The sequence below is a fragment of the Hemicordylus capensis genome, chromosome 2, assembly GCF_027244095.1.
Source record: "Hemicordylus capensis ecotype Gifberg chromosome 2, rHemCap1.1.pri, whole genome shotgun sequence".
Lineage (NCBI taxonomy): Eukaryota > Metazoa > Chordata > Lepidosauria > Squamata > Cordylidae > Hemicordylus > Hemicordylus capensis.
Window position 1 is genome coordinate 333,566,749 of NC_069658.1, and position 15,731 is coordinate 333,582,479.

General features: G+C 42.0%; 1 protein-coding gene and 1 long non-coding RNA gene across 6 annotated transcripts in view; one reads left to right on the forward strand and one right to left on the reverse strand.

Annotated features, from left to right (window-relative positions):
• Nucleotides 1-15,731, forward strand: part of EBF1 (EBF transcription factor 1) — a 512,049-nt gene that overhangs the window by 18,638 nt on the left and 477,680 nt on the right. For all 5 annotated transcript variants that reach the window (XM_053298191.1, XM_053298192.1, XM_053298193.1 and 2 more), the window contains exon 5: nucleotides 5,271-5,344. In XM_053298191.1, the coding sequence (XP_053154166.1) occupies nucleotides 5,271-5,344 (74 nt within the window). The remainder of the gene's footprint in view (nucleotides 1-5,270; nucleotides 5,345-15,731) is intronic.
• The window catches only part of LOC128345763 (uncharacterized), a 34,570-nt gene that overhangs the window by 12,830 nt on the left and 6,009 nt on the right, over nucleotides 1-15,731 (reverse strand). The gene's annotated exons all lie outside the window — the stretch shown is intronic.

Consider the following 15,731-nt stretch of genomic DNA (forward strand, 5'->3'; position numbering starts at 1 on the left):
TAACAAGATGGCAGGAAAGGTTAAGTATTGCAAATGCAGAGCTCTGTCCTGCAAAAACATATGCCCATGCACAGCAGGATTCCCTGCGTGAGGCTGTTTGCATTTTTATTGGACCTCAATAAATTGTTTGTTGCAGATTTCAGCATTCAGGCTTTTGTTTCTAGGGTTGCCAACTACTGAACCGACCTCTGTAGCTGTTCTTTTAACAGCAGTTTGATCTTCAGAGAATAGCAAGTGAACATGTTTATCTCTGATGGCATGAAAAGATTCACCTCCTGATTTCTGCATATCCAATTTAAAAAAGGGGGGGGGACACTAAGGGACAGGAGCAGGAGAGGATCCCACCCCCTGTCTATTGGTCACTGTTTATTTTCCATTTGTTATGGAGACTCATCCTTTCCCTCCGACAGTGCTTATTTCAAGCACTATTTTGTAAATGAGAAATTGTACTTTCTCCAGATAGTACATGCATTTATACTGGGAATACTACCTGAAATGTTTGTTGCATAAATGCTGGAGCAGCATTGTGATAGGAAAAGCTGCATCTGGTTGAATTTTCCCTTCCTTATCACTTTTACAGTCTGGTTTGGTGCATATTTACACGTATGTATGTCCCATGTGAGTTCATGTCAGCATATAAAGGACTGCAGCCTTAAAAGCACAGGAGCACTGTGGTCTGGAACTGGTAATAAGGTTGCCAACGCTTCAGGACTGCCTGGAGACTCAAGGCACCAGACTATTGAAAACAATCTTGGAGATCTTAATGGCTTGGTATTGTGAACAGTATTGGAAAATATATCTCAAGGGATAGCTTCAGTAAGATTTGGCAACCCTAACTGCTAGCTTTGAGTCCTGCTATTTCTGAATTTAGAAATTAAGAACAGTTTCACACTGTATGGTAGAAAACCTGGGTTTATCACTAAGTGTTCCCTTGACAGGGAGTTATTGCCAAACCTAGATCCATGACAAGCTGTGCAACACGTGTTTGGAAACCTGTTGATCACATTAACATATTATACTTTTAGGTGCATATTTAAGCCACTGTAGGGTAGAATATCTTTAGGAATTGTGGAATATCCTAAGGAAAATGGGTGCCCCAGAACATCTCATTGTTCTCATGAGAAACCCATACTCAGGACAGGAAGCCACAGTCCAGATGGAACATGGTGAAACAGACTGGTTCCAGATTGGCAAAGGAGTAAGACAAGGCTGTATACTTTCTTGTTATTTATTCAACTTATATGACATAAGAACAGCCCTGTTGGATCAGGCACAAGGATCATCTAGTCCAGCATCCTGTTTCACACAGTGGCCCACCAGATGTCTCTGGGGAGCCCACAGGCAAGAGGTATGCGCATGCCCTCTCTCCTGCTGTTGCTCCCCTGCAACTGGTATTGAGAGATATTGTGCCTCTGAGGCTGGAGATGGCCCACAGACACCAGACTAGTAGCCATTGATAGAGTTGTTCACCATGAATTTGTCTAAGCCCCTTTTAAAGCCATCCAAACTGGTGGCCATCAACACATCGCATGACAAGGAATCCCATATTAATTATGCTCTGTGTGAAGAAGTACTTCCTCTTGTCAATCTTAAATTTCCTGACCTTCAGTTTCATGGGGTGATCCCTGGTTCTAGTGTTGTGAGAGAGGGAGAACAATTTCTCTCTATCCACTTCATGCATAATTTTATTCACCTCAATCATGTCTCCCCTTAGTTGCCTCTTTTCCAAGGTAAAGAGCTCCAGGTGCTGTAGCCTAGCCTCATAAGGAAGGTGCTTCAGGCCCCGAATCATCTTGGTTGCCCTCTTCTGTACCTTTTCCAGTTCTACAATATCCTTCTTTAGATACGGTGACCAGAACTCTACACAGTATTCCAGATGTGGCCACACGATAGATTTGTATAAGGCAGGCGTGCACAACTCAGCTCAAATGACCTGGTGGGCCGAAACCATGAACATGGCTCATGGGGGCCAAGGTCAAGATCATTAAAGTAACACTTAATATCAATCAATTAATTAAATCAAATTAAAGTAAAATTAATTAAAATGAATTTAATCAAAATTTAACTTTTGAAGTTCTGGCAGGCCAATATTAATTTAAAATTAAAATAAAATAAATTGAATTAAAAATTCTAATAAAATAAATACAATACAATCTGTAGAAAATACATAGCAACAAAATGCATTGTTCTTCCTTTCCACCTCTGCCAAAATGGGGCAGTCTTGGCTTGAGAGAGAGATAGAAAATGGGGCAGGCTTGGCCTGAGAGAGAGAGAGAGAATTTAAAAAGAAACTGGAAAGAGCCACCCCACCACACCGTACCCCACGCTGCTAGCCGCTTGCCTTCCCCTGCCGCAAACCTCCGTATTTTTTAAAAAATATTCCAATTCCAGCTGCCGTGCAGCTGAGGAGATGGCTGTGGGGGTGCGTGTGCGTCCTTCTACCACTCCCACCCCCCCACCGGTGGCGGCAGACATCAGAGCGATGCTGGGATCTATTTTTTGGCCAGTTGTCTCTTCTCAAGTGCGAAGTGTGCCTGCGTAGTTATTTATTTTATTATTTATTTATTTGATTTCTATACCGCCCTTCAAAAAAAAATGGCTCAAGGCAGTTTACACGGAGAAATAATAAATAAATAATTAAGATGGATCCCTGTCCCCAAAGGGCTCAGAATCTAAAAAGAATCATAAGACAGAAACCAGCAACAGTCACTGGAAGTACTGTGCTGGGGGTGGATAGGGCCAGTTACTCTCCCCCTGCTAAATAAAGAGAATCACCACATTAAAAGGTGCCTCTTTGCCAGGTTATTAGGGGTTAACGCCATCTCCTTGGCTGTTCGGTGGCTGGAATTGGATTTTTTTTTTTAAACCACAGAGGTTCGCAGCAGGGGGAGGAAGGGGAAATGGCCTCGTGGGCCAAGAAAAATGGCCTTGCATGTGGCCCATAGGCCATATGTTGTGCTGGCCTGAGGGCATTATAATATTAGCATTTTTTATTTTCAATCCCCTTCCTAATGATTCCTAGCATGGAATTAGCCTTTTTCACAGCTGCCCTGTACTGAGTCAGCACTTCCAATGAGCTGTCCATTATTACCCCAAGATCTCTCTCCTGGTCAGTCACCGACAGCTCATGCTGAACATATACTGAGGAAAGCTGGATTGGAAGAAGATGAGCGTGTTTTTAAAGTTGGAGGAAGAAACATCAATAACTTGCGCTACGCTGATGACACTATTCTAATAGCTGACAATGCGGATGATCTGCAAGCTCTAGTATTGAAAATCAAAGAGTACAGTGAAAAAAATGGGACTACAAATAAATGTAAAGAAGACTCAACTAATGACAGCGGGTACAGCAACCAGCCTCTGAATTGATAATGAAGACACTGAAGTGGTGGATAACTTCTGCCTTTTAGGATCGACCACCAACAGTAAAGGATCCAGCAATCAAGAAATATGCCGCAGACTAGCACTTGGTAGGGCTGCAATGAAGGCCTTGGAAAGGATATTTAGATGCCACAGTGTGTCTATACCTATACAAAGATTAGAATCGTTCAGACAATGGTTTTTCCCATGACACGCTATGGATGTACTCTATGCAGAGCTGGACTTTGAAGAAGCAGGGCAGAAAAATTATTGACGCTTTAGAACTTGGTGATGGAGAAGAGTTTTGAGGATACCATGGACAGCCAGGAAAACAAACAAATGGATCATAGAACAAATCAATCCGGAATGTTCACTCGAGGCACAAATGACCAGGCTCAAACTATCATACTCTGGACACATCACACGAAGACCCAGCTCCCTTGAGAAGTCCATAATTCTGGGAAAAGTGGAAGGAAAGAGAAGAAGAGGACGACCAGCAGCAAGGTGGATGGATTCAATTACGACAGCAATGAATGCACCACCGAGAGACCTTAAAGACCAAGTTGAAGACAGATCATCCTGGAGAGAATCTATCTATGTGGTTGCTAAGAGTCAACACTGACTTGATGACACGCACTCACTCAATCAGGGTAGAATAGATATGGTATGGCAAACTGGGGGTTCCTAGCCCCATGTTTGCCTCCTAGCACTTATGTGGGATGACCTCCTCCCCAAGGCTGTAGCAAAAGTGGCACCTTTTAAAGTGGCAACTTATATTTTTCAGGAGGGTAGCAACTGTCCTTTTAAGCCTAGCATACCATACCTCCAGTGATTGTTTGCTGGTGTCGCTCTTGTGTTTCCTTTTTAGTTTGTGAGCCCCTTTGGGATAGGGGACCACTTTCTCACTTTTTTCATCCCTTTGCTATGTAAACCACTATATTAACTTTTTGTTTAATGGTAGTATTTTTTTAAATGAATAAATAAATAAATAAATAAATAAATAAATAAATAAATAATAAAGGGAGAATTGCAAATCCTTCTCCCACATGGTGATTCTCCCTCTTTTCGCCTGCTTTTCCTATTTTGTCCAACAACCAGCTCTAAGACTAGAAAAAAGTAGTCTGGGGTGAGGGAGGAAATTGGCAGGTGAAGGGAGGATTAAGCAGCCCTTCCCACCCACCAGTTCTCCCCTGCAAATCCTCTCTCATGGGCAAGCATTATGTTTGCTGAGATCCAGGTGTAGACTTAAAAACCATAATGTATTAAGCAGGCCTAAATAATGACAAGGAATATCAAATAACTGACGTTCACATTTTGACGTGTGCATGTGTACTGCCTTGCCCTTTGTTTTTCAGAGCTTGTTTGTTTGCATTTACAGGAATTTACTTTCCTTTAATTTGTAGCACAGTTAACTACGCCAGAGTTTTACAGAGCACGTTGTGAATCAGGTTCTGTCCTCATGTAGTAGCTAGTTAAGTGCACAGCCATGCTTTTTGAATTAAAAATACATTAACTTTTTCTTTTTATGAATAGGCCCCATAGTGTTTGGAGCCCTCCTGGTTTTTTTTAATAAACACTATTAAGTTTATATTTTATTCTGAATTGAAAAGAACATTGTGGTTGTCTTGACTACTAAAAAAAACCCCTATCCTACACACTGCTGAGAAGATGTGCATAATGCATTGGTTAAAACAGAAGAAAGAGCAGAGTGAAGCTCACTCTGCTTGGCTTCTGGGGCTCTCCGACAACAAATCTCGAGGCAATTTTTGCAAGGATGCCGTCTGTTTAAGCAAAGCTAACTGGCTTGCCACATAGTTATGCATTCATGTACTGTGGCGGTGATCATTTTCTCCAGACATATTCACTTTGCAGCTTAAAAATATATATATCTCCCTATCTTTTCTTTCTAGGCGATAGTATACGAAGGCCAAGACAAGAACCCAGAAATGTGCAGAGTTCTGCTCACCCATGAAATAATGTGCAGGTAAGAAAGATCCTGTCGCCATTTAATTAGTAAAGAGAAAATGAATTCCTACTGTTAAAAAACCTCAGCTGAACCTGAAACTATTCTAGGACTTAAAATGTAGCTTTCTTTGCCTTCAAGAAGCTCAAAATAACACAGTTCTACGTGTGTAATTAGCGGTGAAGTCACAGTCATCATGTCCATTTTCAATTATTTATTAGAGCTTAATCCTGAACAATATATGAGAGGTTTCTATTTCAACATTGTACCCCTTAATAGGCACAGAAAATGTCTTCACACCAAAAATAATAGCATCAAAATTGCAGCCTTTCTAGAAAAAGTAATTATCCAGCACAATCTCAGCAGTGAAATTTTAACCTAGACCATTTGTATCATAACTGGCTTTCATTGAGACAGATGAAATGTAGAAGATATAGTATTCTTTACAGCTTACATTTATTCTCAGCTGTGAGATGCCAGATAGACTGCTTGTGAAGGCAGTAGAGGCCAGGGAGGGGAATACAGTTTGTGGTCAAGGTGATGATATCTATAATGCAGATGTAAGGCCTGAATGCCGCAAAGACTTGCATGCTTAAGTTTACTAGGGCCTCTTGATTTCAATAGCACCATTCATGGTAGCAAATTTACACCCATTCTGAAGTCTTGGATAAGAGGTCATTGGTTCTGTACAAGGTCTGTCCTTGTTTGGAAATCTTTCCACATGTCTCTGGATCCAGGGCTGGCTTCTCTAAATCTGGCAGAAATAAGTAAGGGCAACTGTACTGGGACTCTTTTGAAATGGATTGCAGCATCTTTTTATTTTTATAAAGATGTTGGTCTTACTCTTCCAATTCCACAGCGAATCGTATTGGTGTTTGCCAGTTTGTGCACCAGCTCTGGCTGGCCCTTTAACAGCAGTTTGAGTTGCAGCAATTAGCAGGTAACAATGCTCAGCTTCCATGAAAAGCTTCACCTGCTGATTTCTGACTAGCAAATAGCTACCAGAGAGACAGGAACATGCCAAGTGGTTTTATTTTCTGTCTAGTTGGCAATCTGTGTGAAACCCTCAAAAGGGTCCTTAACTTCAAGTTAATGGTCTTGACCCAGTGATTTAAATGGAACTAGTGAAAATTTGTATATATTGCAGGGATGCAAAACTCTGATGTGGATGAAAGTTTGCAAATGACCATTATGAACTTAAAACTGTTAGTACTTAAGTAGCATGGATTTCAATTAGACTCAATTTCCAGTGGGTTGCATTAATATCATTTTTTGTTGAAAGCTATCTATAATAATAGTGGCAACATTTCCTGTGACTTTTAATGTGACATAGGAAGCTGCCATATATCGAGTCAGACCATTGGTCCTTCTAGTTCAGTATTTTCTACACAGACTGGCAGTGGCTTCTCCAAAGTTGCAGGCAGATGCTCTTCCCAGAGCAAATCCAGGGTGGAATATCTTACACTGCTTACACTTGTAGTCTCCCATTCATATGCAACCAGGGAGGATCATACTTAGCAAAGGGGGTAAGTCATGCTGGCAACTGGAATTTTAACATCTACAACAGTTTGTTTGCAAATGACCACCATGAACTCTGTTCATTGATCCTGCTAGGGTCAATTTTGAGTCAACGTGTACTCTTCCTGAGAGACTGGGTTCTCAAAATGAGAAATGGGCCTTCTTTTGGGCTGTCATTTTTTTTTCTTGATGTAGACTGTTTTTGCAAGTTATGTGGCAGGCAGAAATTCAGCAGGTGAAGCTTTCACCACATCACTTCATCTTGAAAAATCTGATGAGTTGTATTTCTGACCGTTATGCAACTCTTACAAGATTCAGTATCTCTGTCTGAAAAGGATAAAGTGATGGTCCTCTTCAAAATTCATGTAGTAGATGCGATTTGGAGAATGTTAGGTAACCTAATGTAGTAGATGCAATTTGGAGAATGTTAGATAACCTAAGGTCCCCTAGAATCAAAGGAACTTAAAACTCTTAGTCCTTAAGTAGCATGGATTTCAGTTAGAAGTAGATATGCTTAATTTCTACTAGGTTGTATTCATCCTTTTTGTTGAAAGCAATATATTGATGATGATGATGATGATATAATTATTAAAAAAGCAGATGGCAACTGGAATTTTAACATCCACAGCACTTTGTTTTATTTACAAACATACAGATTATTCTGTTTTCTTTTAAATATATAACATTCTACACATTTACCCAATATATCATGAATTTTTAAAAATCAAGCATGTAGACAAGACTGGATGTAAGCCAGTAAACATCCCTCTCAAAATATTGCTGCCAGTATTATTTATTAATTCTAGGGTTTATTTTCTGCTTTTCTATAATATTGTTCAAGGTGGCTCACATCAATAAAATAATAAAGCAAATGAGTTCATTATCAAACATCAAAACAGTTATAAAACAAAGAGAGGGACACACACACACACACACACACACACACACACACCATTTGAAAAACAAGAGCCAGCACAGAGAATATTACTCTAATTTCCAATAGACCTTTCAGTTTCGCTCTGCTTTCCAAATCCATATAGACAGAATGGGAAACCATTCCTAGAGTCTGCTTGAAATAAGATGGTAATGACCTATCAAAGTATTTAAAGTCCAGTAGTAGAAAAGAATGTTCTTAGATGCTGGTAGCCATGTAAAGGAGGCTGTTTATCAGGTTGCCTGATCTTATTACACAAACCTATGATCAACTGAACTTATAACACATTTTCAAACTGCGAATCTCATTTGTGTTAGGAAGGCTTATGTGGTGGTGGGGGAAGGGACCATTCTTGCTTTTGCTGCCACTTGCTTTCCTGACTGCTGTAAGTAGAACTTGGGATGTGCTGAATCTGCACCAGGGGTTCAAATACAGCCTCAGTTATAAGCATAAAATTAGAGTCTGTTCCCCATTAATCAGCCCAGCTAATTGCTATGCACTACCATTAGCCATATGGTGTGAAAGACAGCTTGCTCTCTCTAAGATGAAATTTCTTCATTCCAGACATGAAATAGTGAAGGCCTGTGCTTCAAAATAGCTTGTTTTAGATATTTAATTCCCAAACAACTTTCGGCAGCGCCTTCAATCAAGGCTAACGGCACAATAAAACTTTGAGTTTATGCCACCAAAATGGTATATTTACAGAATGGGGAAACTATGGAGCGGAGGAAACAAAGAACTCAGATGGACAGGGAAAACCCTGGAGGAGTGAGGATGGGAACAGCAAAGCTCAATTAGGATTTCAGGCAGTTTGTTTATTTCAAGGGATTTCAGAGCATCTCGAAGAGATCATTCATTTGATAATGATAAAAATTATGATGCCAAGCATATTGCTGTGGTGACATTTATTCTTAATAATTTGTAATACAGAAGAATCTTACAAAGCTAATTTTTGACAGTAGTAGTCATTTTGCTTTGCTTATAGCATGGAACAATCCCAGTTCTGAAGAACTGGCAGCCTATGAGCAGGTCCTCTCCTCTTGTTTGCCTTGCTATGGAAAATATGCTTGTTAGTCATCTTGAACTTTTAGCAGACTCCCACAGGGTGAGATAGTTGTCTGACTGCTGACATGGCAAGTCCGTGTGAATCAGATTTTGGCCCTTGATGTCAGAGTTGTAAGAGTGGGCCCCAAGTCCAGATAGGACAGCTCCTGAGGGCTTATCCGCAAATTGATTGTTAGAGTTCTCTGACTCTAGCTTATAGTCCAGACCAGGGCTGCACAACTTCGGCCTTCCAGCTGTTGTTTGACTACAACTCTCATTATCCCTGATTATTGGCCACTGTGGCTGGGGATGATGGAGGTTGTAGTCTAGCATCAGCTGGAGGGCCAAAGTTGTGCAGCCCTGGTCCAGAGGTGCTTAGCCTTTCCTCCCTGCGCTGTTTGGCTGCCAAAGATTTTCTCTTCAAAGCAGCTATTAGCAGCAAGAACAAAAGAGAAGTTGTCATTATTAAGCACACAGGAGCAAAGAGCAGCTCTGGAGGATAAGAAAGGGTTAAACCCTCCTCCTTTGCTTTCAATAGACCTGATTTGGATTGGTCCCCTCAGTGATTATTTTTTGTTAAAGAAGAGAAGTTAGTCATTGTAGGCATGTATTTAAGGTAATGTGTAGTTTGAACCGAATCCTTACTCTATATGGCACATTTCAAGTTTCATACACTTTGTCTCGCAGTCCTTATAACAAATGTGTATGGCTGCCCAGTATTACCATAAAGCAGCCTGGGATATATGTGTGTAGCTAAGGAAATAGGGAAGCATTTCTCATGATCGGTGAGAAGGGCCATTCTCTGATGCGGGGAGGAAGCCCAAAAGCGCTTACCTCCCTGCAGACGATCATAGGGACGTCGCTGGGCAGGCGGATTGCTTGCCCAGATGAGCGGCGGCTGTCCTGTGGGCCGTCTGTGCCTCGCTTGACCTCTCCAGGGCTCGGTCTCAGGGAAGCGTCACTGTGAGGCGCACCCTGGAGCCCCCAAAATGCACTGAACCAGTGTGCAGCGCGTTATTGGGAGCCTCCCCCCGAGTGTGCCAGCCACGGCTTAACATGTGGGGGGGGGGGGAAGAGGGTAAGGGAGCGCTTGCTCGCTTAACCTTATTTAAGTGGCTATTTATTGTTGTTGTTCTTGTTAAATTTATATACTATGATTGTTAAATTTATATACTATTTAGGTGGGCTTGCTGCCGTGGAGCCACTGGGCTCGCCCTCAAGCCTGCTGGTTCTCACGAGTGTGCAAACCAGTATTACACGCTCGTGAGAATAACCTCAGTGAATTCACAAAGTGAATTCGTGGCTAAGGTGGAATTTCACTCTCTCTCTCAGCTATTCCATGACATTCCCATTTGCGACCAGATTGGCTTAAAAAATAGTCATCTCAATTATCAGGATATTTATTTATTTACTTACTTAACACATTTTTATACCGCCCAAGACTTACGTCTCTGGGCGATTTACAACAAAATGAAAACAGAAAGTAAAACATTAAACAAAAACAAAAAGTTTAAAACATTACAACAATAAATGTGCCTTTAATTATATTTATTGAGCTGGTTTTATGATACAGATATAGAGGCAAGTCAAATGTGGCTCAGCCAAAGAATAGATACACAAATGGAGGAAAATATGCCTCAAGATAGGTATTGAGATTGTAAGGGAACACCTATCTGTTTTAAATGAGTTTACGTCACCAGGTCCAGATGAATTACATCGCTGGGTACTGAAGGAACTTGAAGGTATGATCTCAGCAGGGTTGTCCCTAGCTTTTGTGGGGCCCAGGGCAAAAATATTTTGTGGGGGAAGACCCTCATGATGCATCAATATTGTTCGGATCTTGCCATAATTAGAATTAGTATGCTGCAGTGTGGGGCGTCCATAGGCATGGGGCCCCGAGGCAACTCCCTTAGCCCTCTCCTTCAGACAGCCATGGATCTCAGAACCTCTGCCAATAATCTTTGAGAACTTCTGAAGAGTGGATAAGGTGCTGAAAAACTGGAGACATGGACAATATTTGCTCATCTTCAAAAGGAGAAAAAGGAGGAGCTGGGAAACAACAGGCCTATCAGCTTGACATCAATACCTGGCAAGGTCATAGACGAGATTATTAAATAGTCTGTCTGTGAGGACTGAGAAAACAATCTGGTGATTAATAAGAGCAAGCATGGGTTTTCAAGAACAAGTCATGCCAGGCTAAATCTCATCTTCTTTTTCAACAGAGTTACTAGTTTACTACGGATATTACAACAAATATTTATATAGCACTTTTCAACAAAGTTCTAAAAGCAGGTTATATAGAAAATTAAATAAGTAAATAAGATGGTACACTGTCCTCAATCTTAAAAAATCTCATACATAATCTTAAAAAAATAATACCCACAAAAACCAAACATAAGGTAACACCAACAACAACTATTGGCAGAATGCTGTGCTGGGGTTGGATAGGGACAGTTGCTCTTTGCTTAATGAAAAGAGAATCACCATTTAAAAGGTTCCTCTTTGTTCAGTTAGCTGGAATATTTTAGTTTCGTAGATCATGGCAATGCTGTGAACAAAGTGTATCTTGATTTCAGCAAAGTGTTGACAAAGTCTCCTATATCTTTGTTGACAAGTTGGCAAAATATGGGCTAGATGTTGCTACTCTTAGGTGGATTCACAGCTGCTTGTACAGCAAGTGACAGATTGAAGGTATTCACATGAATGTTCAGGAGGGAGGGTGGGAAGGATGCAAAACCTTTCCTTCCCCCCCAAAATGATCCCTCGAATGTTGCTGGGAGTGCAGACTATGCTCCCGGATGAGCAGTGACAGGCAGCATGGAACACTAGAGGCTAGGATGATGCGTCCTGGCCTCTGGGTATCCCACAATGCACCATGTGCCAATTGGGGGATTCCCAATGCATTGGGGGATTCCTGCAAGGGACGGGTGTTGTAGGCAGCCTGAGGAGACACATGACTGTGGAGTCCGGGCTGATGGAGTGCTTGCTCCCTTAACCCCGACTATAAGCCAGCCTAAAAAGTCGGGCTAGGTGGCACTGCCCCACCAGGATCTAGCCTGATCCTTCATTAATGTGCAACCCCTTTCTGCCATTTATTTGGATCAGAATCAGACACCACCCCCATCCCATATTCACACCCATGAGGAGAAACATACACAGACAGTAAAGCTGTGGTGACTGGGTGAGGTTTTGATGGTGGGGCATATGAGAAGAAAGAGTTAAATACCTATTTTGTTCTGTTTCCCCCACTCTGCTGCTCTTTGCAGATTTCCAGTCCCAGTGTTGTTTTTTTAGGGTTTGTTTTGTTTTTTAAAGTCACCAGGAGACTGATCATACATCTCCTTGTATCTTATCTGGCCAGAGGCTGATCTTGTCTAATGAGCTTTATGGACTACATGCTTTCCCCCTTTCTAGCTGTCTTGCCAGTTCTTTGACTTTAGGGAGCAGTGCCACCCACTCACAGAGCCTCACCTTGCTCCTTTGTAATGTCAAGTTAGTCCAGAAAAAATAAGTAATCACCCGTGATCTTATTAAAGAGGAAGGGCCTGACCTGGTATGTATCATAGAAACTTTGTTGGGGGAGGCTGGTGTCCCAGCTTCTCCCTCCAGGGTTCTCTGTTGAGGAGCAGGTGAGAGGACATGGGTGGGGAAGTGGAGTGGCTGTGGACTATAAGAACATCATCTCCCTTACCAGGATCCCTGTCGAAGTATCTGACCATATCGAATGTGTGTACTTAAGTTTGGGGACCATGGATAGACTGGAACTTTAGTTGGTGCACAGATCACCCCACTGCCCAATGGAGTCCCTAACTGAGCTGACCGACTTTGTCTTGGGGTTGGTGTTGGAGTCTCCCAGGCTTGTGGTGGTGGGGGACTTAAACGTTCACTTTGGGACCAGTTTGTCTGGGGCAGCTCAGGAGTTCATAGAGGCCATGACGACTATGGGCCAATCTCAAGTGGTCTCAGGACCGATGGACATTGCTAGTCACACACTTGATCTGGTCTTTTAATCTGATCAGGGTGGTGTTCTGTGTGTGGGGACTTCTGTGATTTCCCCATTGTCATGGATGGACCACCATCTGGTTAAAGTTCAACTTACAACCATGTCCCACCTCCACAGGGGTAAGGGGCCTATTAGGATGGTCTGCCTGGGCACGTTATTGGATCCAATAGGATTCCAAGACGTTTTGGAAGGATTTAGTGTTGGCTCTGCCTGTGATTCTATAGATGCCATGGTGGAGAACTGGAACAGCAAACTCACCAGGGCAGTAGACATGATAGCTCCTAAGCATCCTCTCCGACCCACTTCAGAATTGGACCCTTTGTATATGGAAGAACGACAGGGGCTGAAGTGGCAAAGTAGATGACTGGAACACAAGTGAAGAAAGACTTGACTCGAATCCAACAGATTACAATGTACAGCACATTTGAAGTTCTATGCTCAGGTGATATGTGTGGCAAAGAAGCTATTCTTTTCTGACTGTATTGCATTTGCAAGCTCATGTTTAGCCAAGTTGTTCAGAGTTGTGAGAGGGCTATTACATTTGGAACATCAGTTACCAGCTGTGATGTTTTTAATGAGTTCTTTGTGGATCAAATCTCTTGTATTCAAGCCGACTTGGACTCCACAATTACTGAAGTTTCTGATGTAGAGGTGTCCAGCAACTCCTCTTATGTGGTTAGGCTAGATCAATTTCAGTTGGTCACTTCTGAGGATGAGCTATATGGAATGGTGCGGCCTTCCACCTGTTATCTTGACCTTTGTCTGACATGGCTTATACTGAGCCGGGTCTCACGAAGAAGCCTGCATTGGATCCTTCAGAGGCAAGCAACTATAGGCCTGTCACCAAGCTTCTGTTGCTGGGCAAGGTAATTGAGAAGATAGTGGCCTCCCAGTTCCAGACAGTTTTGGAGGAAACTGATTATCTTGACCCATTTCAAACTGGCTTCTGGGCAGGCTATGGGTGGAGACTACCCAGAGGCATATCTAGGGAAAACAGAGCCTAGGGCAAGCACTGAATTTGCACCCCCTGTCCAAACATCTGACACCCATCTTTCAGATAACTTTACCATAATATCAACTGAAAAATACAAGTCAAGCTCGTTAATCTTTTAATATTTCAAAAACTATTTAGCATTGGACATAGCCAGACCAAAAAATGCTGGGAAACTACAAATTTCAGTATGCTGGGGCTCATGAAATACCCAAATACTATGTGGAGATGTACTTGGAAAACTAAACAGAAGTGCCTGTCGAATTCTCTACTATGCATTGTAGCATCACTATTACATAAATTTTAAAAATAAATGGAGAATTTGGCTTTTCCCAGATACTCAAAAAATAATTAGAGGATATTCAGAGTAAACTGTGTCACTGCTTGGAATATATTCTAGTCTTTCAGAAAGACAGTTAAAATGAGAGAAAGAGAGCAAGAAACTCCCAGTGGGCCTTAATACTAAGGATTTAACACTGATTCAAAGACAAACTCACCATTAATAACCATATTATTAAGACATCACATTTAACTCACTTATCACAAGAAACAAAGTAAGAGCAAATGAATACAATCCTAGTTCATAAGCTTCAGCTCAGTATTCACAAGCCCTGATCTGTACATAGTTCCAAACTAAATATGTGTACAGTGACTTATATTATATTATTTTTTTAACCTGTAGCCCCTTTGGGGGGCTTCCTAAAGGCTGGGGGGTTCAGCAAGGTTCCCCCTCCCCGCACTGGCCTTTAGGGCCTCACAGGGACCATTTGAGCATGTGTCGTGGCCATTTATATATATATATATATATATATATATATATATATATATATATATATATATGGCTGCTAAAAACAAAATGGTCACCACGCATGCTCAAATGGCCTCTGTGAGGCCTGGCCATTTGAGCATGCACAGTGGCCATTTTGTTTTCGGTGGCCATTTAATTTTTTTTTTAATTTTAGAAAATGGCGCCCCCTTCAAGTGGCGCCCAGGGCACATGCCCTGCCTGCCCCACCCTAATTATGCCCCTGAGACTACCCTGGTCAGCCTGATGGATGATCTGCAATTGGGAGTAGACAGCGGGAGTGTAACTCTGTTGGTCCTTTTGGATCTTTCAGTGGCTTTTGATACTATCAAACTATTATTCTTCTGGAGCGTCTTAACAGGGTGGGAGGCACTGCTTTGCGGTGGCTCCACTCCTACCTCTAGGGCAGATTTCAGATGGTATCACTTGGAGACTGTTGCTCTTCAAAATCTGAACTTTTATATCATGTCCCTCATGGCTCCGTATTGTCTCCAATGCTTTTTAACGTCTACGTGAAACCACTGGGAGGGATCTTCAGGAGATTTGGTGCAGGGTGTTATCAGGATGTTGATGACACCCAAATCTATTTCTCCATGTCAGCATCATCAGGAGAAGGCATAACCTCCCTAAATGTCTGCCTGGAGGTGGTGATGGGCTGAATGAGGGATAACAAATTGAGACTGAATGCAGATAAGATGGAGGTACTTATTGTGCGGGGTCAGAACTCAGGAGATTATTTTGATCTGCCAGTTCTGCATGGGGGTCACACCTTCCCCAAAAGGAACAGGTAAACAGTCTTAATGTGCTTCTGGATCCAAACTTCTCCCTGGTGTCCCAGGTTGAAGTGGTGGCCAGAGGTGTTTTCTATCAGCTTCAGCTGATACGCCAGCTGTGTCCATTTCTTGAGATAAATTACCTCCGAACAGTAGCACATATGTTGGTAACCTCTGGACTTGATTACTGCAATGCACTCTATGTGGGGCTGCCTTTGTATGTAGTTTGGAAACTGAAGTTGGTACAGAATGTGGCAGCCAGGTTGGGTCATCTCAGAGAGACTATATTACTCATATACTACAAGAGCTACACTGGCTCTCAATAAGTTTTTGGGCAAAA